The sequence below is a fragment of the Pithys albifrons genome, chromosome 3 (genome assembly GCF_047495875.1).
Source record: "Pithys albifrons albifrons isolate INPA30051 chromosome 3, PitAlb_v1, whole genome shotgun sequence".
Classification (NCBI taxonomy): Eukaryota; Metazoa; Chordata; class Aves; order Passeriformes; family Thamnophilidae; genus Pithys; species Pithys albifrons.
The window spans coordinates 90,168,899-90,196,420 of record NC_092460.1 but is presented as its reverse complement, the minus strand read 5'-3'; the positions used below and the strand labels follow the sequence as shown (position 1 = coordinate 90,196,420).

Sequence of the window (27,522 nt, the reverse complement as noted above, 5' to 3'; positions counted from 1 at the left end):
TTAGGTCTGGGTTACAAACAGGGATCATGCTGTCACTATCTACAGAGCTCTCTCCCTAGTGCTAAACCCCATCCTTGTAGGCACAGCAAATCACGTAGAGATAATGTATTACTTTCATCTGAAAATTCCTTTGCCTCTCACAACTTTGAAACAATTTGCATTAAGTTAGCACACTGTACATGCACAAACTTCATTTGTTATTTTATTTACTGTGGAGACACATCAAATAAATTGAAAAGGTCAGTATAATAAGCTGTTCAGTTCTCTCTGGGTTTGTCTTCTTAATATATGAGAAGTAAGTTGATAGGGAAAGGTGGTACTTTAATTTTACCAACTGAAATATTTGTGATTTGGTCTCACTCTTACCAATATGGATTGTTGAAATAATGCATTATGCTGCTGTCTACAGAGGATTTTTAATTGCACAGTCATAGTATAGAGGCAGTGCATATAGTTCTGTGTTTGTCTTTGCAAGACCTGACTGAAACAGCTTCAGCTTTAATCCCAGACTAAACCTGGGATCTGCCCAGTTCCTCAGTTTATGAGATGCTCACAGGTGGCTCTGGGGAGAGATATGTAGAGATGCTGAAGTACCATGTTTCAGCCATCTGTAGTCCCTCCCATCCTTAGGAAACAAGGCACAACTGACAACACTATGAGCAGTTCAGAAATGAACCTACTCATCCCTTTTTGTCTGTTGGAGTTGGCAACAAGTTGACACTGACCAAAAGCTGTCACAATCATAGACCAAAGTGCAATTCCTAGGAAAGACCATTCCTGTTAATCACTGTCCTCCTTTAGGTGATGAGCCTAAAGCATCTCTGAGCATGCAGACAAAATGATGGTCACAGTAGACAATTTCTTAGTCCCTTAAGTGCTTACTGTTTCCTTTTTTAATATTTGAAATTTCTATTATTATTATTTTTGACCCAGAACAATAGGTTCTCTCAAGTGAAGCTAAAGACACTTTTATAAGAAAATGTCTTTTAAGAGACACTTTGTTCCTGTACTGATGTATTCCAGAACAGAATATATGTTTACAGGCAGGTTACACAGGCATATGGAAGCGCAATCTTAAGGATTTGGAAAGCTGTTGAGATTTTAATTGAGTAGCATTAAGGAGTTCAAGTTAATGATGTTAGCTTTCAATTTGAACTCTAAGACTTAGAGGCTTATAATGATAGCTTTCATCAAAACTCTTTATTGAGGGTATTACCTGAAAGTGAATACTTAAAAGCTACATTACATAAAAAGACATACTGCTCTCTGTCTGTGTTCAGAACTTAAATGGCCTGTAATGACTTTCGTCTCTTGTAACTTGGACTGATGTATCTCTATCTCCCATTTCAGTTTATTCTTTTTAGGATTTAATGAACTGCAAGGAAAATACAAATTAAATACCAGAGGTGGATGAACAGCAGTCCATTATGCAGTCAGTTTTAGGAAGAAGGCACCTTTGTAACCTCTATTTTGGACAAACTTTTCTAGTACTGTTCTTCTATGAATGTATTCTAGCTTGGTTTAGTGTATTGTGCTGAACATATTCATCCTCCTAGAGATAACCTACATTTTCAATTTTCCTCGTCTGTGGCCCATTTGTTTCCACCAGCTCTAACCAGGATGCCATTAGTCATGTGCAATGAACACAAGGTGGGAGGGAAGATGGTGCAAGTTCTCAAGACAAAGCCAAAATGCTTTGCTCAGTGGGATTTCCCTTTAAACCAGGTCCAGATTACAAGGAGCTGGATGTTCACCTTCGGAGAATGGAGTCTGGGTTTGGCTTCAGGATCCTTGGAGGAGATGAGCCTGGACAGCCTGTGAGTTATTTCTTCCTGATTTTCCTTTTCCTTCCACTCTTTAAAATCTGTGTAAAGGTCAGAAAAATATTCCTACATAGCTGAACCCAAATGTTGAGTCTATAAGTAAAATGGCTTTTTATTCATTCATAGAAAAAACAGAATCCTCAGGTTGTTCGCATCTAAAAGGTGTCACAGTAAATTAAGTTAGAATCCGATGGCATTAAGGTAGAAACAGTGCCCCACTCATCCCATTGCTGCAGAGTGTGACCTGGCATCTCTTCGTCCCGACTTTCCAAAACCAAGTTTAAGCAGATTTTAAAAATCAAATTATGTAAGACTATCTATAACCATTTTCAGTGTAGGCAGACTGTAGCATGATGTATGTTAAAAGATACTGTCAACAATGCAGTTAATTTTCAGAAACATAGAAGGCCCCACCAGGGAACAGTGGTCCATGTTCCAGGTTAGATGACAATACCATATGATGCATCAGGCATAAAAATGGTAGCTTTATACCATTAGGAGGGAGACATCCCTGTAACCAAACAACAGGTAACAAAACCAACATAGATTCACTGCAGGTGAAATAAATACATAAAATAAACATATCCGCAGTATTTAAAAGAAATGTTATAGAAGCTCAGAAGATAGGGGACTAATGTGTGAGACACCACAAATATGTATATATTTTGATAAATTAGTGAAATATCTAAATACTGTAATTTTGAGAGAGCAGGTAGAATTAATACTTATTGTCCTGGGTTGAGCTGGCAAAATGCCAACTGTCCAGGACAGAGTGAAAAGGGTTCCTCCTCCCCCAAACCAGCTACAGGAAAGAGGGAGAGAAAAAAAAAACCTCAAAGCAGGTTTATGCTGAAACTAACTACATGTATTTATACAGAAAAGAGAAAATTAAGAGGAAACTACAATATAACACTTACACAAGTTACATATATATAACAAGGAATAACTTCCCACTCCCCAATTAATACAAAGCAAAGTCTATTACACTAGATCTGTAAGTACTCTAGGAGACACATAGCAAGAAACAGAAAGAGTAACAACAGAAATGTTTCTACTTCCCTGAATGCAAACAAAATGCAAGCAGAGGCAGCAAGTGTAGGAGCAAGGCCTGCTCCAAGACAAAAGCTGGGTCACGTCCAGCTTGTACCTCGGCCATGGCAGAACTGACTAAGCCACTCCCACACACTGGATTTTACACCCTTTGAGATGATGTAGTATGGTATGGAATACAATATTATTGGCTGGAAGAAGTCAGCTGTTAGCTAGCTCAGCCCAGCTTAACTCAGCTGACAATCCTAGGCCTAGCTGAACTTTAAAACCTAAATTTAGGCCCACCTGGCTAAACCCATAACACTTATCCAGAAAAAACTTGATGATTTAACCATAGTTTGGCAGCCAGGACTTATCTGAAGTCAATAATGACAGTGTTTTATTATCACAATCTTAGGCACAGTCTCAGTCCTGTGTTACCACATTTCTGAGATAATGTATAAATAATTAATAGATTTATATATTCCCTCATTGATAGATTTATGTATTCTGTATTCAAATTCATACAGAATAATATAGTTTTCGGTCAGGCATTAACATTAACCATGGCTCTGAGAAACAAAGAAGCTCTTCTATTTTAAAATTTTCAACATCTGTCAAAGTACTGATAAATATTAATAGTTTACTGATGTCTCCTGTAGAAAGAAATAATGCACTGCATTCTAAAAAAGGTGCTTCAAATGATGATTGAAATGCAGAGATTCTAGTTTTGAGTGTGTTTTGGAATTATTTTCAAATATAATGTATCACTGTAGAGGAGGACTCCAAAACAACACTCCACCTTGTACGCTTGCAGTGTGCCTGGGGCCCCTCTGACATCAACCTTCTTTCCATGCAGCATGTCCCAGTGCACATAAAATGAGGCCACCAAGCCATCATGTGCACATTCTCCAATTAAGCATTTTTCCTGTCCTTTCTGGATGGCCCAGCTGGTATAAATTCTCAAAGCTCACCTACTGGTTGAAGCCAAAACAGAAGTCTATTAGGAGCTAGCAGAAATGTGCCATTTTATCAATTTATACTGTAAAGAAATGGCACTAGTGGAAGGCACTACCTCCAAGACCAGATTGGCTGGGGCTTTGAGCAATATGGGATAGTGAAGGTGTCTCTGCCTATGGATTTTCCCCCCCTATGGCAGGGAGTTTGGAACAACATGGTTTATAATGTCCCTTCCAACCCAAACCGTTCTATGATTCTAGAAGATTTGGAAATCTCCCTCTACCTGCTTCAGACAAGCGTCACTTCCTCTCTTCCAGGAAACTGCCCCTGGCTACGAGAGTGCTCAGTATTCTGGGAGAATCTCTCTTAGTGTCTCTTTTTGTGCTTTTTTTCATTACACATAGATAGTTAAGTAGTCACCCACTGAGTGTCTGACTGGCTCAGCAGATTAGAGGTTTATCCCGTGGGTAAAAGTGCAGTTCAAATGCCTTATCTAAAAGATGATTGTTCATATAAAATTAAATAATTTCAACATAAAGAACTGAGAAAGAACTCATCTAGAGTATCCAATATTCTGATAGTTAAGAGTACATGCCAGAGCTGTGAGAGACTTGAGTCTGCTCAGCAATCCAGTACAGAGGGAGTTCTGAAACAAGTCTTTTGCCCTCCAGGTACATGCATTATGCACTGAACTCTTACAGAGGAAACAGGTCTTTCTAGTGTCTTTTCAGTAAAGGACTGACCTGACTTTATTGTCCGAAGTCAAAGAGTCATAGCTGGATACCAAGTGCAGAGATAAGCACCTTACTGTTTTTGGAAAGCAGGACCAAAAATGCTGCCTTCTGTAAACCACCCTCTAAGACACTTCACTGTCCTGTTGAACAATTGCTCCCAACCTGTGCTTAGCCTCAAGGTTGCTATCTCTATTGCAGGACTTGCAAATACAAAAGCAGTTTTTTCCCAGACTTATCAATACAATGGGACTTATGTCTCCCCACAAACCATGTCTCAAAGACCTGAGAAATTAATAAGATCCTAACTTGGGGCTGAGGAAAAAGGCTAAGGTAAAAAGGCACCTCCTCAGAACTAAGTGTTGCAGTGCTGAACTCAATTCTCATTCCCTTGTTGTTCCCATCTACTTGTTTTCACTGCTCAAATTCATTACCAACAGAGAAGACAGACACACTCTTCTCTTTTTTTTAGTGTCCCTTTATTTTGTATTCAAAGTACTTCTTAACTGTTTTCTCCCCTCCCTCCTGCTCCACCATGGACAGCCACCTGCAGCCTCCCATTTCTTTCACCTCCAGAACAGGAGAGGCAGGTTTTGCCTGTTTTCCAACCCCCTGCTTTTCCTATGAAACAAGAACTGAGATGCTTTGAAATTTTTGTTTCAGCTCTCCTGCTGTGCAGTCAGGTAACACAGAACAAAAGGAATCTTTTGTCTTTGTGGTTTGATGTCCAAAAAGGAATATGAATTCTTCAGCATAAGGCAATAACTTTTTCAAAGAAGCAAAATCTAAATAAAGTTTTTTTAGGAGGATAGTCCCTATAGAGGGACTGTAGCTTAGTTTCCTTCTAGTTATATCAGGTACATGGCACCTTAGAAGGATGAAGTGCTGCTGGAATACTCCACTTTCTGTATTTGTAAGCATAAAATGCTTTTGAAATTAAATACTTAAATTTTTTGAGAAATTTCAAATATCAGGACTGTGAGTTGTGGCAGTTCCAATCATCTCTCAAATCATATAATATCACACAAGTATTTATCACATCTCCCAGTAACTTGAGGAGTTAGAGGTAATCTGTCTTTGTTACAATGAATTATAATTTCCCTGAAAGGTTGCAAATGTACACAAATTGGAACTTTACTGAAGTTGCAAATTGCTGTCCCAAAGGGGAGATGTATTTTGAATACAGTTGTGCAGCTCCAACTCAAAATCTCAGGAACATATACATAATTTCACTAGGAGTTTTACCTTTTCAACACAGATGGATTACAATTCTCAAAAATGTCTGCAAGTTGAATGTTTATATTCTTTTAATTATCAATGCCAAGTCACAGACACTTCTAAGATATAACAGATGTCCATAGAGCAAAATGTTAGGATAATGCATGGGAAGTCCTATTTTGGCAGTGATTGGACAGAAACACAAAATCAAATAATTACCAAGAATCCCAAAAATACCCAGAACAAACAGGATTAATATGTATGAGTTTATAGAACCAGGTTTCAGTTTCTGACTATGCTCTGCCACAGTCTTCCTAATCCCAGTATTTCTCATGTTTAACATCAAGCAATAGGAAAAATTCCCCTTTTTCTCTACAACAAAATATTGCTTACATGTCATCATCCTTTTCCTCACATGTTCAAAGCAATCTCATGCCAGTTTGAAACTGCATTACAAAGGTAATATAATCCTGAGATATATTTCTCCAATTTGCATTTTGCATGTAGAATTGATCACTGTTATAACTACTCATCCATTAAATGAGAACAGATACTGGATAAGAAACAAGTTCAGACACAGAAAGTGAAAAAGTGGGAATCTTGAGTTATTCTTGCTATTAAACATGCCAAATAACAGATATGGTGACCATCATCTTGACAAACACACCTGAAGTGTTCAAAGTAGGACTCTGCTGCTTATGTTAGGAGTCCGCCACTGAGATGAGCAACAATCATATTCCATGGTGGACATGTGAAATATCAGTAATAATTGCTTAAATAGTCAAAACTAGAAAGAGTTTTTGCACTTTGCTGTGGATACTGGTGACCTACCATGCCATGATCTGCATTTGTGTTTCTCCAAAGGTTAAAGATGCATGAAATGTTCAATATTATGGCAGACAATCATAAAAAAACTTCAGGTGCCAAGTAAAACCAAAAGAGAAAGGTAGCCCCCTACAATCTTCCAAGCTTCTCTTCCCAAGAGGACTAGAAAAAAAAATCTTACTCATACAAAGTGGCCAGCTGGAAAGGTTTGGAGAATGCTCTGTGGAGATCTAGATAAATATAGCCTTGGAGAGCTTTTTTTCTGTCCAGTAAAGGAGCATAAATACATGTTTAATAGTTGGATTTTGTACAAAGCATTTTCCAGAGCTTTGAGGTATATTCTTTCACTATTTGAAGAGCAGAATGGAGAACCTAAAACAGTCTCTCTGGCCACTCAGCCTGGCACTGCTTAACAGGATCTCCAGAACACCAGAAACCAGGAAAATGCCACATCATGTTCTCTCTTTGCTTAGTTTTCAAAGCAACAGTAAGCCAAAGAGAGGCTGAAAAGTGTGGAAAATTCTCCAGGCTCCACGCAGGGTTTCATTTAAATGATACTGGGATATTTGGAACTCTGAAGCTAAGACCACAAAAAAGCCACAGGAGTACCTGTGTGACTACCATATCTAGCCTTTGCAGCTCATCTTGAAAAGCAGTGCTTCATAGCATTTATCTTTTATTATTTAAAGTGGATTGTCACATGGCATGTCATATCCATCACTCTGTGCTCACTCTCACACTGAAAAAGAGAAAGGAAAATTTGGAACGCTCTCTGAATGTTTTAATATTCTCTCAAAGAAAGCAAGGTTTGTTTGAATCAATCTCAACTGTTCTACCAGTTATTCCACGGAGAAAATATATATGTCTTCTTCTAATAAATCATGTGAAATTATATGCATATAAAGTGGAGAAAGTTATTAAAAGGTTTTGGAGACACTTTTTTACTAATTTATATATCTCATACAAATTACACTTAAATGTTGATTTGGGAAAACAACATCTGCCCACAGCAAGCTGACATTTTTCCTCTTTCTTCCATTTTGTTAATCAACCACTACCTGAGCAATTATTCATTATGAGTAACAACATTTATTATAACACTTCTTTTCACCTGAAGAGTCTCAAAGCAAATTCTATGTAGTAGGGTCACTTCCATTACTGACCTCAAGCACAGTCCAGGTACGTAAATCACACAGCAGTGAAGAACCTTTGATACGAAATATGTAGACTCACTAATTTTAAGTCAAAAGAATCCTTATGTGAAATTAATCTGTTTAGCTATTCTGCATAATGTAGTCTATAACTCCACACTCCTTAGAGACAGATAGTCTTGATTCGAAGGTATCCATTCAACTATCCTTAGATTAGGATTCTCAGGTGTATCATTCCTGTGCAGATAGGAAGCATCTTCTTACCAAAGGCAAGGAAGCATCTTCAGTCATACTCACAACAGGACAAGCACAGCTTTCAGTCACACAGATCTCTTCACCTGCACTTAAATGACTATCTTAATTCCAGAAGAGAGGGAAAATCACTGCAACATTCTTGTTGCTACATTGGAGGCTCAGCATTTAAATGGCAGGTGTTTGTTTCTTTGCTGCCTAGATTCTCATCGGAGCAGTGATTGCCATGGGCTCAGCAGACCGAGATGGTCGTCTCCATCCTGGTGATGAGCTGGTGTATGTAGATGGGATTCCAGTGGCCGGCAAAACCCATCGATACGTGATTGATCTTATGCATAATGCTGCCCGCAATGGGCAAGTGAATCTTACTGTGAGGAGAAAGGTGCTACCCACAGGTGAGTGAAGGCTGGGAAAGGTGAAATGAAAAACACATCCCAATGCTAGCAGCACAAGCCAGTGCTGTTTAAAAAAAAAATAGAGGAAATAAAAGTGAATGTTTGTGTCATTTTGAGACAAGAATAATTGTAAATATGTGACCCTTGTTTCTGTGACAAAAATATTACAGCTGAGTGTTGTTTCCTTGAGAAGTGGAAACAATATTGGCAACCCTGGCGTGGTGATCATGAGTGCTCTGGATTTCTTCCATGCTGTCTTGGTCTGTGCTGTCCCCTCTTGTCCAGTTTTGGGACTAAATGTTCACCCACGTTAAAGCCTTCTAAGCTGACACTGTCAATAAGCAATCAGAGAAAGGCTTAAAGACTGTTAACTGTTCAGGACAGGGACTCATTTCGCTCTTGTGTATGTTAAAAGCCCATTTCTGGTCTCACTTATGTCATCTGGAATTTCACCTCCAACTGCAACACAAGCTGGCCAAAAACCCTCTGTAGGGCACAAGTGGCTGTTAGGAACAGGGCCGGATTCTCCCGTCAAGCAGACACATTCAGAAAATGATCCTAAAACAACATTATTTGTAGTAAATGAGATGTTTAGACTGGCTTGGTCTCAAACATCAGAACCTGGAAAAATGAGTGGCAGCATCTATTTAAGCTTTAATGGGAGAATTTGATGTCATTCCATTGCAACAATGAGAGAAGTTTATTTAAGAACTTTTAAAATATTTGTGGTGAGTACACTTCAGGTGAGGCACCAGAAATGAGCACAACCACGTTCCCAGCCTGTCCTGTCTTCTGCCTCTCCGTGCCCTAGATCCAGTGTCGCTGCCTGCGCCATTCCCCTTCGCTCCCCTGCCAAAAAGCCGCCCTCCCACTCACCTTCGTGTTCGCAGTCCCCCTCCCACTGCGGCACCGCAGCTCCCTGCCAGCCGCTCTCTCGCGGGACTGACTTTCTTCTGTTACTGACTCCAGAGTCCTCCAGCCAGAAAGGTCCCCCTGCGCCCGGCGCGACGCCCCCTCGCAGCTCCCCCAGCGCGAGGAAAATGGCCAATAACCAAGGTAATGCGCCGAGTCCTTGCCTTTAGCACCTTTCCCGGGTCAGACGGCTGTACAGACTGCAGGCAAAATTAGCAAGAGGGGTAGCTCAGAGTGGATGCCAGCCTTTGCTGCTGCTTGTTAAATATTAAAGGGTCTACTAGCCAGTCTGGCCTCCTGGCACAGAGGAGGAAGCAAGCCGGTGAAACACCTGAAGTTATTCTTGGGCCTTGAGAGTGCCACACCAGGAAATATAGTGTGTAACTTGTTAACGTTTAAGCATTTCAGGAGGTGAACAGGATTTTAATGTGGTTTGTTACAACGTAAACTTTGTGGAAAGATTTTAAAACTACTGATTTGGGCGTGACTGCAAAATGCTATAGTAATCCATCAAGACAATTAATGTCATGGGAATTTCTCACTGGTGTGAATGTATACAACAGAGGGATCTGGGGTTTTCCTTACCTGTCTGTAGCTGATACACAAATCTTAGCCCTCGCCTGGAACCACCATTTTACCCATACACTTATCCAGATCCGGAAACAAAAATCACAATTCACAAGCTCTGGAAAACAATTTGTTTAGGAAAATGTGGTATTTCGAACAACATGGATTAAATGGACATTTTTTCACAGGCAGAAGCAAAATGTAATTTTTCTGATCAATATCTATTGCACAACTGACAGTCAAATAGCCATTTAAACTTTTCCTCCTTTATCTATCTCTTCCTATATTTTTAATGGCATTTGGTTGCATTCTTTTATGGCCAACACAGCTCTTGGTCGTTCTACAGGGTAAGATAATTTTCTTTCTATTGCAGCCATACTGACATAAACAATATTCAGCTTTCTGAGAGATGACAGCCAGAAAATGAGATCTTTCTTGTCACTGACTATGGCATTTAGTTGCAGATTTGGTTCAATAACTCTTGGAGATTTTCAGTTCTAAAGTAGGAGTATAAGAATTGTTTGTTTTTCTTCCTCTTTATACTCTAATTAATTTATTTCATAGTTGCAGAAGGACTGTTGAAGGACACACCTGACTGAGAAAACAACAGCTTGTCCTTGGATAATGTTTCTTTTATTAATATATACACATTGAAAGTCTAATTTGCAAACTCTCTACCTAGGATGTATGTGTGCATGTGTGAGCTCCTCACACGTTCAGTAAAATGACTGTTCCACTCTCATTGCTCAGAACAGAAAACATATTACTTACATTTATCTGGAAGTTCTGTATTAAACTGTCAATAAATGCTGATTTGTGTAAACAGCTTAGATCTGAGAGGAATATAAATCTTTTTTCCCATATGGAGATCTAACTTCACTGTTTTCAATTGCCAAAATGCTTGCTCAAAAAATGTGTAATCCCACAAGTTATAACTTGTTCCATGTTGTTGTTACTGTAAAGCAATACTGGTGTGGATGGACTCCATTTTCACTTCTGCCCTTTGGAACTCACCAGAGAAGAGCATCTTCAAACCCATTAAATGACCACTGCTTCTACCATGGCACCCACAGAAAAACTACTTGTGATCCTTTTTCATTGTATAACTGCTCTGTTCCATGAACATCCTTTGAGCATGCTAATCAACCTGTAAGAAGAACATAATGCAGCTAATCCTAATTATTCTATGTTAGCTCCCTACTTAAATTCCTGTAATCCAAGCACAAATAATTTTATATTGGATTAAACAGTCACATTTTCCTCTTGATGACATGTCAACCAGCAGACAAGGGAATAGTGCTTGCTAACATTTTTGCAATCCAGACAGACACTGTTTCTCATATTACTTTCCCCTCTTCTGGCTAGCTTAGGAGTGAGTGTTCATGCTTGCTTTATCTGATTGCCCTTGAACATTCTGCATAATTGTGTAGGTTCCTGTCTCTCTGCATCTATTACAGGTCCTAGTTTAATACTGGCAGTAGTCTGGACTGTAGACAGTCAACTGTATTCATGTTGCATTAGCAAATGTAGTGTAAGTCACAGAGCCACTGAGCAAGTCAGCCTGTGACACTGGTGTGATTTATGTTGTAGGAGAACCTTGCCCAGAGAATGGCAGAAGTCCAGGCTCGGCGTCTACGCACCACAGTTCTCCAAGAAGTGACTACACGACTTATGCGAACAGCAATCACGCTGCCTCCAGCAGCAATGCCACACCCCCCGAGGGCTTCGCGTCCCACAGCCTGCAAACCAGCGACGTGGTCATCCACCGCAAGGAGAACGAGGGCTTCGGCTTTGTTATCATCAGCTCTCTGAACAGGCCCGAATCTGGGGCCACCATAAGTAAGTAAATCACATTCTTCAGTTTCTATTTTTCCAAATATGCCCCAAATAAAAAGAAATCAATTAATTTAAACCTAACCACTAATAATTTATCTCTGCAGAGGTTAAAAGGGAAGATACTCTCAATGTTGCTTTGGGGGCACTGTTGGTCTCTTGTATTTTGAACAAGACTAAAGGTTATTCTGTCATCTCAGGCTCTGTGTTTCACATAGTTCTTTGGCTGTTAGAGTAATACAGGATTCACCCACAAAGTAAATTTTCTGTGTTACTATGTCCCAAAGAGACTCTCTAGGTAACCAGTAGGGTTATGTTAATAAATTATTCCCCCATGTGCAACTGAATTATACTTTTTTTTAATAAATCAAGGTGAAATTGGGGAAGTTGAAATAAAAACTTAGATCACAGCAAACCCTTTGACAGCAACTGTCCAGTTAGGGAATCGCAGAAGCAACTGGAAAATGGGAAAACTTGTTAGATGAAGGTTCAGAGAGGCTTATTTTTTAACTGGCTGGAGTACAGACAGCATAAAAATTATAACTTAATACTGGGAGGCAATGTATCTCCCTTACTAAGTAGTATAGGGATCTGTCAAGATCTGCCCTTCATAATAATAGCTCACTTTCTCTTCAGAAAACTGATGTCTATTGTGGGTCAATTTTATTGCTTTAATATAGGCATCTGATGCCATTTGAGATGTCCTGGGTACATCCAGGGACAGGTCGGGCAGATACGACACAGGACCTACAGAAGACTCAGACTGTTTCATAGTGGCAGCTGCAGGCACAGGGGCACCCTCAGGTCTTTCCAGTGACATTTAGCCATCTAAACCCATTGAAAGAAGGAAGCAAAAAAAGCCTTTATGTTGAGAGGCATCTACATCCCCCATCAAATCCACCTGAAATTGTGAATGCTCACCACAGCTGAAAAACCAAGGGAAGTGACAACATTTATCATCTTGCAAGTTGCAGCCAAATGCAGTCCTTTCCATGCATTCAAAGCATGTTTTGAAGGAACTGTTCTTTTGTCTAAAGCAGGCACCTGACAAAATAAAATCACAGTTTCAACTTTTAGGGCGAAACATCACTCTTCTAAATTCATAACTGAAAACCAGTTAAGAGAGTACAGGGAAAACCCTATACCACAATAGCAAATTATTTCAGAAAACCTCTGCAGTATTTCGTGAACGTGCAGTTATTAAAAGAGTTGCTTTTCATGTTACCTCAGCTGAATTTTAAAACTCCATGATTGCTAGAGTTAATATTGTAACAAAACCATAGATAATTAGTCTCTTGGGACTTTTGAGTTTTCACTTTATTGAATATAATAGGCAACTGGAAGATTTTTGCAGAAGATCAGAAAGTTAAAAAATAATCCATAGAGTACATTGAGGTGCATACATATTAATCAGTTAAGTCAGTCATGAATTTTTCAAGAAAATTGTTTCACAGATAGAGTTTGTTGTGGGAGAGATGAAGAGGCAAAGGGGAGCGGAAGAGAAGAAAAAATTCTCCAGCCAATAAAAATTCTCAGACTGGAATATTCTCCTAAAGACTACAGATGCAGGTTCAAGATCCTGCTTTGCCTCCTCCCCTCCAACATGTTCTTGCAGTACTTCTCTTCCTCCACAAGCTACTACATAGATAGTCATTGTTGATGTTCAATTGGACATCTCCGGTAGTAAAGGAAAATGACAGTTTGCCATGGAAGTGATAAATGAATTTATTCAAATAATAACTGCATTGAATTTCAGTGATCCCAAAGTGCACCAAATCCTAAGTTTGCAAGAACAGCAATGAACAAAAAATTACGTTTGCTGTAGACAGTGGCAGAACAGAGAAGAAAATAGCCTTTCTTTGTGAATTCTGTTAAAAAACTGTAGTAGAAAAAATAAGCTGAAAATTGCATGATCTGTCATCAGTCACAAAAACCATTGAGGTTTGCGAGACAGGTTATTTTCTTTACTCAATATTTATTTGAGTGAAGTAATTTGGACTTTATTAACAGGACCATAGCCAGTATGCCAGTGTTTCTGGTTTCAGAGCCAGTGCACTTGTTTCCAGTTCCTGGATCTCCCCGTGGCACAGGATGGTGCTGTGTAGACATGCATTTGGAGTTAAATGTTAATGTTGTAATTGCAAAGCAATTCTAAAGAATCAAAGTAGGCAAAATAGGTCAGAAAAGGTAGTATCTTCCAGTGCCAAACACCATTAGGAATAGCATAGCCTAAGAAGTCATCTCACTGGGAGCATCCTCAGGACAAAGTGAAGAGAAGTTCCTTTAAGCATGTTTATTTCAATAACTCTATTCCCTTCTCTACTTTCTTGTAAAAGCAAATGACTTGAGGTCTTGAAAGTATAAGTATCATCACCACTTTCACTCAAGAAGGGAAATAATCGTGTACTGAAAGTATTTTTCTTGTTCTCAAAATAACACTTAAAAACTATGTTTTACAATCCAACAAATTCCAACATCTCTTGCTGAGTGCAGGAGCGTGCACTTTTTGTAATTTGCTGCTTGTGCTTCAAGCACTGTTAAAATTGAAGTAGTCATTCCAGCAGAGTTGCTACTAGCTACAGAGCTGCAGGTTCATTGGTTTCTTGCTTTGCAGTTGACCCAAAGCTCAAGGGGTTACTCAAAAGCCCACACTCCATTTGACAGGCAAGTTAGTGCTCTCTGTGAAGCTGCAGGACCAGCGCATGAAGCATCAGTGCTCCAGCTGAGTCTCAAATCCTTTTCCCACCCTCGGGTAGGGTTCATGCTGTGCTGCTCCCACAGAGCCTCATGATGCTTCACGCTCCTTCTAACCTGAGAACAAGCCATGAAAGGTTCAAGAGCTCCCAGAGTTAAAAATGTCACTCTTGTTCCAAGAGACTTAGGTCTTGGTCAGCTTTTCTCTTGACATGCTAATATAATTTGGCTGGTTAAATTATTAGAGAAAGATGCCTCTGCAAAAGTTAAGTTGCAAACAAAACCATATGCCAAAGTCAATAGTACAGATTTTTATTTTAACAGCAAATGTGAGGTAGAGGTAGGAAGAAACAGGAAAAAGAGACAGAGAGAGGGGAGAGAAAGAGAGTGACAAACAGACAGATTAAATAGAAGAAATATCTCCACTCCATGGATTCCAATGGCATCCCATTGATCTTCTTCTTGTGGTGACAGTCACAGTCTTGTCGAAGTGATGGTTGCAGTCTGGATTCAAAAGCCTGGGTGGTGAGAGAAGAAACCCTAGAGGGTGTTGAGGGAAGAAGCCCATGGTGGTAAAAGTAGTCCCATGTGATGAGGGAAGAAACACCTGTGGTGAGCAAAGAAGTTCGTGGTGGTAAGGAGGTCCCAGGGATTTTTCTTATGCTTGGGCTAGATGGAAACACTGGCAGTACCTCCTCTGGGGTGGGGAATTTTACAATGGACGATGTAGTACTGGAGCAGGGGACATTTCATGAGCCTTTGGCACCTTTTAAGACATCACAGCTGCCTGTTACATCAGCACATCTGGGTCCATTACAGCCCATCAACAGAGAGGAATATTTTCAGGCTGTGTGTTCACTGTTCCAGTAGCTGAGTCATTTTGTAAGGACAAAGAAACACACACAACCATTAACTATTTCAGTGTCTCACACAAGCTTCCCAAGGGGTTTGTCCTTACAGTTGATTTACAGGCCTGCCTTTGCCTTGCAGAAATTTTTAAAATACTACATGCATTTTTTTTCACTATTGATAGAGACACAGAGTGAGGTCAGATTACAGTTCTAATTAGAGAATAGACTATTTTTTCACATTCTGTGATAGGCAGCACTGTAGTAGCTGTCATTTTAATAAATTAATGTTACATAGTTTGGAGCCAACTTTTAGTTCTACATGTCGTTTTTACTAACTGGTATGTGCTTGAACATCCAATTCTTGTGGCACATTTATTTTCCTGTGTCTGTAATGGTAGAAATTTTGTTTCCCCTTTGTCAAAGCATTGCTTGGGATGTTCTCTAATCCAGCACAGTAGATTATCTTGCACCAAACTACAGTTCTGACGTGGGTCAGATCAGGAGTGGAAAATGAATGACAAGGATTGAATGAAGAGATTTCACAGGGCAAAGCAGGAGCATAGAAAAGGTCAGCCATGCTTCAGAATTGTATCAGTAAAAGAAGATAAAGTGGATGGATAAAGAACTGTGCTTGAGTGGTGTATCCAGCAGCAAGTAATTTTGCCTACTGCAGTGCACAGAGGATCTTAGAGTGCTAGGAGATTAAGAAAAGAAAATACACCTGTCCAGGCTCCTGACCTACTTCTAGCAAGTGGATTGACTTCCACTGCCTTTAAAATACATTATTGTGCTTGTCCCCCACATCTGCTTCCAACATTAAAGGGTACTGTGGCTCTTATCCCTTCTTCAAATAGGAGAAATTACACCTAAAATACTTAAATTTAATTAATTATTCTACACTTTGCAGTACATTCAGGTAAATCTTTTTTAGGATATCAAGATAAAGTCAATATCTGCATCCCATGGAAAAGCACTTGCAACCTGCTGGAAATGGCCAAAATGAGATTTCTAGATGAATTTGTCCCAGAGTTTTATGGAGTACATTTGTCCCTGCCTACTTCGTATCTTCCTGCCACTTCTACTTTATGTGTTTGGGATGCAGCTTCTTCTAGGAAAAGAACTTGCAATGCCCTGTAAATCTCTTAACATCCTAATTTCTGTAGAAGGAAACCCTGTGTTTTAAACAAATCTCATTAACTTCCAACTTTGGTGAAATTGGAAAATTGGTGATATTTCCAGGAATTTTACTGTAGCAGGTACTGTCAATGAGCAGTTAAAAAATGTAAAGAAAGTGAAAATGCAGGCATAATCAATAAACAATTTTGAAAAAAATAAAGACAGATGACTGTTCATACTTGTTAGGATCTTCCTCCTGCTTAGCAAAAGAGGAGTTGTAGATTTAATTTGCCCCTACACTGCATATGCCAATGCCTGATGGATTTCCCAAACATGATAAACCACAGGCTATAGAAAAAAGTTTCTTTTATTTCTCAAAACATGCAGTCTTAACTAAAAAACATAAATCCAAGATAAGCCTCTGCTGACTGCAGAAAACTGCATTCTGAAATAAGTCCCACTCAGCCCAGAGTTTCTTTGAATTCCTTGCAGTTTAGAGATAAAACCAGCTTATCGATCAATGATAACCACGTGATCTGAGTTATTTGTGCAGCAATTTTGTCCAGGCTTTTCCTGGGTAAGATCATGCCTGGGGGCATAATTTTTGTGACCAATCTGCAAATTCTAAAGAAAACAGAGCTGTGGAAATGAGGATGTCTGTCTACCCTACCTGGGACATCTTTGGAGCTTAAGCAGTGAAAACCCACCTACAGTGTGAGTCCCCCATGGAAGATACTTGCAACTTGTGGGCAAGGAATCTGGATTCTCACTTTTATGTAGCTCTGATATTCAAGTTTCAGCTGTTCTTCTGCCTCTTCAACTGTAAAAGTACATGTTCTAAGCATGTTTAACTGATAGTAAAACCTGGACCTGAAAGAAATTGCTACTTGCTTTAGTTTTTCAAATCAACATATGCAATTAATTGTAGGGAAATTACCTTAAGAACTGAAAGAGATTTTTAATATCATCAAAATACATTTTGGCAGTTTGCGGGCATAAAAGACTCAATTGCCTATTTGATATTTTTTGGACATAAAGTGTGGAGGATCTTAACCACATCACCCCCCTCTCCACATGATTTCTGTCCTCCAACATGTTCCTGAATAGGTCATTTGGACCTACAGGTGCTGCTCTTGTGTTTTCAAAGAACAAACACTTTGAATTTTCTTAGCACAAACCCATCAAGGTTTTTCTAAGGGTTCCACAAGGCCAATTTTGCTTTCATGAGAAGCTTGAATTAAAATATCTAAATTCCTTTAATTTTTACTTGGATCTTCATCTTTCCAAAGTATATGCAATCCTTCCCACATACCTTCTTATGCCTTTGTTATGCAAGCAAATATGTTCCATATCAGCATACAATGAGATGTTTCAATTCATAGATTCATTAACCTTGTAAACAAAAGGGATCATTTTCATCTGTAACAATGCAGCATGCCACAGATTTCTATTTTCCAAATATGTCACATAAAATAGTCCATCAGCACCAGAAAAATAATTTTTAGTCCTGGTAGAAAGTCCACCATACTCAAACTGCAAATTTTAGATTATTTAATAGCAATGAAATTACAGATGTTTACATTTAATATATTCTTCCAATTAAAAACTGATATGCTGGAGCCTGCTGCTTGAATGAAAACTCTTGCACATTTAGAGAAATGAGAATATTATAAATATTCATTTGATTAGGTGTATAACATTGAAGAGGGCAGCTGGCTCAGGAAAGCTCATTTGCTTAGTTTACTGCCTGTAACTGTTAACATTAGAAAAGATTGCAATAATTTATCTGCCAGAGGGTTTAATAAATAAAGCATAGGTTCCATTTTTTCTTCTTAACTGATACTTTTTTGATATTTAGATACTATATAGAGGGGGAAAATAGGAAAGTTGTTTTTTACAAAACACAGTCTCACCAGTTACGTCTGAAAGTACTAATAGATGTAAAATAATTATTCATAAAGATTATTAATCAAATCAGAAAAACATTATATGTTGGTAGCATCATATTAGAATCAGCTATTTTTAGCTCTTGCTTTTTTTTAACTCTTTCAAATGCTGCTGACACAAATGTAAATATCTGAGGGAGATTTAGAAGAAGGGGTTGATGGCTTCAAACATCATCGAAGCTTTGGTGCTCTCAGGATTCAAATTTTCCCCAAGTCATCAAAAAAACACTGCAGAAAAGTTACATCCCAATGTAAGAGCTGTTGTTAGGGGCATTGATGTTCTCTGCTAGACCTTTTTGGATCTAGGATTATTCTGCCTTAGGAGGGTTTCTTATAACTTAAGGTAGATATCCAACTGTATTGCTCCGAAGGATCACATTTTGCATGACTTGATAGTATTAGAGAAAAAGACCCGATATGTCTATTTTGAAGGACTACGTGTTTTCTATACATATAAATGCATTCTCACTAATTTCCCACATTTTCAACTGTTAAATGCATATTAATCCCTGTATACAAAAATGGTTTTCCCTTGCAGTCTCATTCATTGTGTGGTCTGAGAGAACTAAGAAATGAATTGTTCTGCAAAGGGGCAGCTTGTTTTCTGTGCTGACTCTTAGTACAAATAATGGGATTCTTAAAAAAAAATTAACCACAAATCCAAGCATTTCCCTATAACCTGTTAATATTAAATGCTGCTCAGGTAACTCGGTGTTTTGAAGTAAGTGGATCAAATTCTCTGCAAAGTCTAATCCAGGCATATGCTGCCACTGCTCAAAATGTACACCCATTTGGAGAACAGCTTGTGGTGAATTCTTAAAAGAGGTATGAATAGATTTGTAAAAATTCTTAAGAACAGTGGAATCATTTATCAGTAGTCAAGTGATCTGGGATTTCCTTTAAAAGGTACATTATTAAATGCTCTGTTTAGATAAAAATAAAGCACCGAAGATGCAATTAAAAAAAATTATGGTGTGTTAGCAAAGCCCTAATTAAATGCCAGTCATGGGAGGTTTCTGCCCAAGAAGAGATCTGCCTTCCTAGAAGAGACCAAATAACCACACAGCTTCATGCTGTCCCTTGGCCATGACTAGAGAGGACAGCACGTACAGCAGGCAGAGACCTTTCCCAGGAATCCCTTCAGCTTTCACAGCCATGAAATTCTGATTTAATCAGCAGTGAGTCCCTTGTGGCCCTCCAGAAGGTTGCTCCATCTTCTCTTTTCCAAGTTTTAGGTAGCGAGTTCATGGACATAGCAAGCTCACTCCTTAAAGCAGAAGCTGTTCACTGTTTCTGACTACTGAGCTGCCTCTCTCTGAATCTTTGTGAATTCATTGCTATGACTTTTGAAATGAGGATCACAAAACTATCAGCAATACTCAACTTTAGTTTCATATGAGTAACATTTCATTTCTTATTCTTTTTGTAACTCTTAAAGACCTATTGACTATTTTACTGAATTTATGTTTTTGAGAAGTAGGAGCACATTTCAAGGTCTCTTGAGTGATAATAATTAATTTAGGGCTCATCTCTGCTTAAGCTTAGGCAGGGTTATTTTTATCCCATGTGCATCATCTTACATTTCTTTTCATGAGATCTTGTCTGCCACTTCCCTCAACCCACTCAGTACTGACTGTTTTACAGCTCTTCCATGCTTGTTTTAGATGTGACCATTCTAAATTATAAAAATTCTCCATTGTGGAAATTCATAGTTCATTTCTACCTTTGTTCCCTAGCTTTTACCTAATTAATCTCCTATGACAGCAGTTCCTTCTTATCCCTTCAAAGTAAGTAGTTCACCACCAAAGGCTCTTAAAAATTAAAAGTTTCATAACATATTCTTACGTGGTCATTTTTTTCTGAACAGCCTGCAGATCAGATAATCTGCATCCCTTAGAAGCACTCATCCTTGCAAATAAAGCCTTAAATAATCCCTCCCTTCCCAAGGAAGCAGCGGTGACCATGGTTGCCAGGATATTGTGGCTTAGGAGGACTCTCAGGCAGAGTTCCACTGGGAATAGAAGCAGAGACCAGAAATTCCTTAGGATATTACTAGGAGGGATGAAGCCAGAAGATAAACTTTTCCTCCTATTATCTAGAAATGTGCACAAACCAGTTTCTGCTGAATGGCTGTGAGTTCCATTAGTAAGTCACTGGATTTGCCCATAAACCCCTGATAGATCAGAACAGTATCACCTTGAATCCATTAGAGATTTAGAGATTCAGATTTCTTCTGCAAAAGCTTTCCACACCCTACTTTGCAGCAAGATCCTATGACAACACTGCACTAATACAACCTGAGAAGAGGAGCATTAAATCCTCAAATACCAAAGTGCAGTAGAAAAGGCACCTTGAGAGGCACAGCTTTCTTCTGATGGTCACCTATTGTTGATCCTTTCATAACACGACAGGAGAGGAGTGCAAGGATACCAAAACATTTAGAGTAGGTACCTTTATTGGGTAGGTAAAGAGCATTAGGCATAAGTGTAAGAAATAAAGAACAAATAAAGAGAAAAGTATTTGAACAGTTGTTTATTTCACTTTTCCAAGTTCCCTATAGATAATTAAGTTTTAAGGATATATTATTTTTGAAAAATGAAACACAATTGTTTTTAAACACCGGTTGCAGGTGGGTAGTGATGCTGAACTGCTTTTGTGCTAAGTTTGCCAAGGCTGAAGTGTGGAACTGGGGAGGGATACTCTGGCACCATTAGGATATTAATTGACTATATAGTCAAATTTAATTGTGATAAGCATATTTATGAGTAATAGTAAGGAAAAAAAATTGCATGCTCTTTGGGGAGCCTAGAGAAAAAAGTCAGCTTTAGCATATGCATTTAGTTAAAAAACAGAGGATAACAGGGTAGAAACACTGGGTGAAAAATCAAGAATAATATTTAGAAAACTCAATGGAAAATGAGGGAAAAGACAGAATAAGAGCATGGATGGAGTAAACAGAAAGGTGGAGACCACAGAGAAGAACAAAAGGAGAAACAAAGTTGTTCTGTATTGTTTTCAGAAGGGGGCTGAGATGCTGTGGTGTAGTATGTGTCTATGTACTAGTAGTTCACTGGAAATTCAGTTACATTCATATATTATTCATATCTAATCAGAGACCCACACATCTCAGTAAATCTTCAGTATTATTTCTATTTATCCATTAACAGATTTGAATGGATTTGAATTTCATGAACCCTGGGCATTTTCAGTAAAACCATCTATTTGTGTATAAAATAAATCATGTCTGTAGTGCCTCTATTGCAACATAGAAATAAAGAAATTCTGTAAACTAGGATGTAGGAGGCAATTTATGGCTACTACTTATTGTGCAAATTTATCCCCTTTCGCTGTTTTAATGCCTTATTATTCTCCTGTTCTGTTTGTTGTCTTGTTATGTGCCATGTTTGCAAAATAGCTGAACTGTAAACTTAGTTTGAACTTCATATATCTAAGTCATCTCTATTTACACAGCGAGATTCTGATTTTTTTATGAAAAAACACAGTACTGTGTTAAGCAACTGACTTTGCATCAGAATTTATATTTACACATTTTTTCACAACCCTTTCTTTAACTCATATTGAACTTTCTTCCAAATGAACTCATTTCCTTTTGCCTGTGAGCATCACCATTTTTTTCAGCATACGTTAACTGTGACTATTTTCTTGTCTAGCTGTACCCCATAAAATAGGGCGGATAATTGATGGAAGTCCTGCGGATCGCTGTGCAAAACTTAAAGTTGGAGACCGGATCTTAGCTGTGAATGGCCAGTCTATTATTAACATGCCTCATGCAGATATTGTGAAGCTAATTAAAGATGCAGGTCTCAGTGTAACTCTTCGCATCATTCCTCAGGAGGGTAAGTCAATGGCCCTTAAAAACAGGAAGAAAATTTTAAGCAGCCTCCAATTAGCTTAAATTATGTCACCGCTTGAAAGAGCATTTTGTTCCATTTCCTCAGCTGTAACATGCAGCACACCAAAATTACGGCTTAGAACTACCTCAAGCAGGATCTGAATTCTTGAAAAGATTTCTGGTTATGGAAAGGTAAATAAAGCAAACCTGGAGAGACCTGAAAGGGAGAGAGATGATGTTAAGGTTTTTTGAAAGAATTCTGTTCTGCAAAAACCCTTTAAAGAGAGCCAAATTTTGAGTTTGTTCCCTTACATGTTGCTATAAGCCAAGTCAAAGTTTGGCAGAATGATTCACAAGAGACTGCAGTGGCACTCACCAGGCTACCAGCTATCTGTGACAAAAGTGATGTGAAGAAAGAGTTCATATTTGGCAGTTTCCTCTATCACTATCATATTGTGATATATCACTATAAATGCAGGAAAGAACCAGCTCCAATTTATGTCATTTGTAGGGTGAGGATAAGGGGTCAGACTCATTATTCTGGTCATTATTCCACATCTAATCAGTGAAGACCTTTTGATGTTGATTCTGTGGGGTTTGGGATTGATTTCAGGGCTTTTTTTTAGTTTAACAATGTGCTACACTGCTGCATGAATTGTACCATATTAATGAAACTGCAGCTTTATGTCTGAGCAACAAATACCAGTACAGCTGGGAATGTCACACAGCAAGTAATGGAATTACTTAATGATCCATGGTCCAGTTAGATGACCTTCACCTTCTGCTGCTGCATCCAGCAACAGAACAGGGACATAGTCTGACACTGGCCATGGACTGCAACTGAGGGACCTTAACTATTTTATTAAATGAATTCAGTGAAGGGAAAAAGCACAAACATACACAAACTCAGAATTCACATCAGTTAGCATCTGTGTAATTACTGGAGGTCAGCTTTGTAAGCATCTACAAACAAATGTGATGCTTCATACAGTCCATGGAGCTTATTTAAGCTTCTCTGGTATCCAGGTTAAATAACATAATTAATAGTTCAGTGTTAGAGATGGATACCCTAAATTAGAAAGAAAGCAAAAGTGCATCTGAGTTGAAGTGCTACAAGATGTTCTCGGGTGCTAGTGGTGAGAAATTATCTGTGCCCAAGGCATGGCTTCCCTGTGTGACTGTGTGACACTGGACACTCATTTGCCTTCTGATATTGGCTTCCCAGCTTATAAAAATTGGGGGAAAATCTAATACCTCTGTAATATACTTTCAGGTGAAAAATACCATATAAATGCAAAGCAGTTTTAGAAGCAGGTCATGATTTGACTAGTTCATCCATAGTTATGAGAGTAATGTAGAAATGAGGGACATTTCCAATCTTCCTCTCTGAAACTTGCAATACAAAAGAGACTCACAGATGCAAAATGGGCAATTACAGCCTTAAGCATAGTAATTACACAGACAAGTATTGCTTATACCTGCATGAGAAGTGTTTTAAGTGCAAATATACATGCTTTTTTGACAATTAATCCAAATTGAAAATGTTTTTAATAAAGTAGCCAAAATTTTTTAAATAATTATGAGCATAAATAAGGTAAGTGGAGAGCCATTAGAAATGTGCAATCCTAGGGAAAATCTCTTATGTTAAAAATTTTGAAATAAAATAATTAAAAAATCAAACTAGCTTCAAATGTTCCAGCAAGATCTGGATTGTGTGTAGCTGTCACCATAAGGCATGTTGTGCCATGCACGTGTCTATTTTGGATGCTTTGCACCACACCACACTGGCCTCACTCATTCTGTAGCAAGCAGAAATGAAAAAGTACAATGTGTGCCTTTGCTGTTGATAATGCACAAACTTCTGAAGTGCTCCATCCTCTTGTGGGTGAAGTGTCTCTTATTTACACTTCTTAGGAGGTAAATGATGAACAGCATAACTGTGCCAGCGTGTCAGAAGAAATACATTTGATATGAGCTCAGTGCCAAATGTGCCTTCCCCCAAATGCAGTGGAAGCCTGAAGGAAGAGTGGCATCCTTTATTTGTAATAAGGCCACAAGACCATGTTCTCTACACCAGTCTCTCTGTGTTTTTGAATGTTTTGTTGTTTGGAAAGGAGAATTCTGTTTCATTGCAGTGTTCCTATGTGAAACCCTGGTCATTTGACACAGTACAGTGAAATACAACATCAGTTTAAATGGTTAGTCAGAATTTATTGAGATTGGTTTTACTGCTTTACTGTTCACAGTCTTCAAAAATTTATAAAGACAGGCAACTCTTGTTGAGCTCAGAGACAGCAGGAGCTAACATAAGGACACTGGTGTTCTAGCACTTGTGACAAGTCTGTCATCTGAAACAGGTGAAAGCACTAAAACTGTTCATTCTTGCACAATGGAAAGGGTTTTTTCTAAATGAAAAGCATTTCAAATATCTGCTAGCTGTGCTGAGGCACATGAAGGACAGAGAGGTGATTCAGGACAGCCAACACATCTTCACAGAGGGTAAATCCTGCCTGACCAACCTAGTGCCATTCTACAGTGGAGTAACTGCATCAGTGGACAACTATGGACTAGGCAAGAGCTATGAATCTCATCTATCTGGACTTCTGTAATGCCTTTGACATGGTACACCACAACATCCTTCTCTCTAAACAGGAGAGATGAATTGAACTAAAAGAGGGTAGATTCAGACAGATATAAGATAGATTTTATTTTTGTGATGAGTGTGATGAAACACTGGAATAGGTTGCCCAGAGAGGTGGTAGATACCCTATACTGGCATCCCTGGCAAAATTCAAGGCCAGGTTGGGCAGAGCTCTGAGCAACCTGGTCTAGTTGTAGATGTCCCTGCTCATTGCAGGGGAGTTGGACTAGATGACCTTTAAGGATTCTTTCCAACTCAAACTATTCTATGATTCTGTGGTTCTAGGATTCTGTGATCGGTATTTCTAAGCTTTAAAAGAAAATGTGAAACATGGAAGCAATTTACTTTTTTTCAATTGGGTCTTTTAAATAATGAAGGTGTCAACCAGAATTACAGAAGTGACCAAGATTTTAGATCCCAAAAGAAGACCAATAGGTTCAAATGTCTTAAAATCTAATTATATACCAAGAGAGTAAAAGCGACAAAGCATAAATTTGCAGAGGTAGAATGTGACCAAAAATTATTATTGTCTACCTTTGCCCTTTATTAAATGCTGCTCTGTGACAGGTCTTTAATCTCCAGCTTCCCATTCTGCAGAGCTGAACAGCCCAGCCTCGGCGCCCAGCTCAGAGAAGCAGAGCCCCTTGGCCCAGCAGCACAGCCCCATGGCCCAGCAGAGTCCTCTGGCCCAGCAGAGCCCTGTGGCCCAGCACAGCCCCGTGGCCCAGCCACCGCCTCCACAGCCCCTCCAGCCACAGGGACATGAAAACAGGTTTGTTCATTGTCTTGCATGTCTTTTTTTTTTTTGCCTTGTATATTAGAGTTCTGGAGTCAGGAAGATATTTTTATAACATACTTTTATATCTGTGGTGCATCATTTACCACCCAATTCTCACATGTAAATTATGCATATGCGTTAGCAAATTCATCTGTAATGGAAAATAATTGGTAGGGGAAGAGAAATTTTGTGACCAGCTGTATATATGAAAAGCACACTCAGACTATGGGGTGGTACAACTTTCTGTGACCTCCAATCAACACTATTTAGTCTTGGATCATTTTTTAGCATGTAAAATGAGGCTGATTAGGCTGACTGTCTTTATGCTAATCTTCAGTAACCAACAGACATCATCAAGACCCTCTTCTCCAAATGATGCTGGTTACAGGACTGTAACTTTGTGCTTCTGAAGATACTTGAGTTCAGTTGTGATTTAGACACTATGCCCTCTAAGTCTCCTTGCCTAACAGATGTAGTACTTTCACTTGCCCAAAATTACTTTCTCTCCATTAGTCACACTAGGAAAATTACTTTGCCTTATATTTCATTGAGGGCTTTTTCCAAAAGTGATCACCTCCTAGAAGACAAACTTCATTACAAAGCTTTCACAGAACTCTTTGCGCAGTTGGAAGTCAATATTAAATATCTGTTAAATAGGGAATTTTCAGATGGGACCAGCAAACATATTAATTAAAGTTCCACTGAAAAGTATAAGCTGTAGTTGGTCATATCACCATTTATATATTCAGGAAAAATTACAATGACTTCATCTGTGCCTAAAAGCATCATCTTTAAGATACAGCTGTGGTCATATCTTGGGAACCTGCCTAAGGATGACTCTTATTTCAGAAAAAGGCCCATTATTGCTTACAGCTTGTTTATACAGCCGCATACATTGTTTCTGTACCAAAATACTATGACATTTAAAAAGGAATACTAACTACTATTTTTGCTTCCAATATTAATTAGGCTCAGTATCACAGTAAGCCTGTTTTTGTTCTGTCTTCTTTTAACAGGATCATGATATTGAGTAAAGAAAGTAAGAGGATTGCATGTACACATGCAGGTCTTATTACAGATGCCATGTGCAGGTTTTAAAAGAACACGTGGCAGCAGACTATTTTAATCTTCCCAGAGAAGTCAAAGGAAAATAGTTCAGATATTTTTGTGTCTGATTACAGATTCAGCTTATTAAAGCTATTGTATAAGAAGATTTGCCATAATGTTACTCTAACTGTATTAATAAAGTAATGACATTTTGAAATGTATCTGAAACATTTTGAAACATTTAGATTCAGATTACTTTTTATATTTAAATTAACATAATCAAAAACTGCGCTCTCATTTTTTTCAGAATAGAATTTCTTTTAAACAATGAGTACATTTCAAAATCCCTTTCACATTCTAAGTGTGTCTCTGTATCTTCGTGTATCCATGTACATACACGATCACTCGGTGGACTGAAAACTTCCACACCATTATTAAAGCAGAGTTTGAAATACGTATTTCATGTATAGAAAAGAAGTTATTTCCTTCAGCACTGAGGGAAGAATATAAAAACATCCACTATATGAACGTTTTTGTTAAAATCTTACCCAAACTACAGTTACAGAATTACCTTGCTAAAAGGGCTCCAGACTTCCTTTGTGCCTCTTTAGCACACCCCATGGCTGAGCTATGGAGGTTTACAGTAAGAAATGTTTTTAACTTCACCCTGAAGTGTGAAATACAATTATACACTGATTTCCATGTGGTGAGGAAAATCACTGTCTGATTAAATTAAATAACTACTCACTGCACCTCAGAAGGTCACATTTCCTTTCTTATTTAAGGACACATCTCCCTATAACCGGTTATCTTAAAGCAATATTTTACTTGTTATTAATTAACCAAATTTATTTTCCTTTCACCCTTTGTTATTTCTGTGAATAACTACTGATAGGACTT

The 27,522-nt window shown here is 38.5% G+C and overlaps 1 protein-coding gene across 10 annotated transcripts in view; it reads left to right on the top strand.

The window, feature by feature from the left end:
* MAGI2 (membrane associated guanylate kinase, WW and PDZ domain containing 2) overlaps positions 1 to 27,522 on the top strand; it is a 729,608-nt gene that overhangs the window by 658,052 nt on the left and 44,034 nt on the right. For 6 of the 10 annotated variants that reach the window (XM_071552704.1, XM_071552703.1, XM_071552709.1 and 3 more), the window contains 6 exons: positions 1,723 to 1,817; positions 8,192 to 8,384; positions 9,354 to 9,440; positions 11,454 to 11,702; positions 21,975 to 22,160; positions 25,395 to 25,569. In XM_071552704.1, the coding sequence (XP_071408805.1) occupies positions 1,723 to 1,817; positions 8,192 to 8,384; positions 9,354 to 9,440; positions 11,454 to 11,702; positions 21,975 to 22,160; positions 25,395 to 25,569 (985 nt within the window). The remainder of the gene's footprint in view (positions 1 to 1,722; positions 1,818 to 8,191; positions 8,385 to 9,353; positions 9,441 to 11,453; positions 11,703 to 21,974; positions 22,161 to 25,394; positions 25,570 to 27,522) is intronic. The other 4 variants (XM_071552707.1, XM_071552714.1, XM_071552706.1 and 1 more) reach the window with 3 other exon arrangements.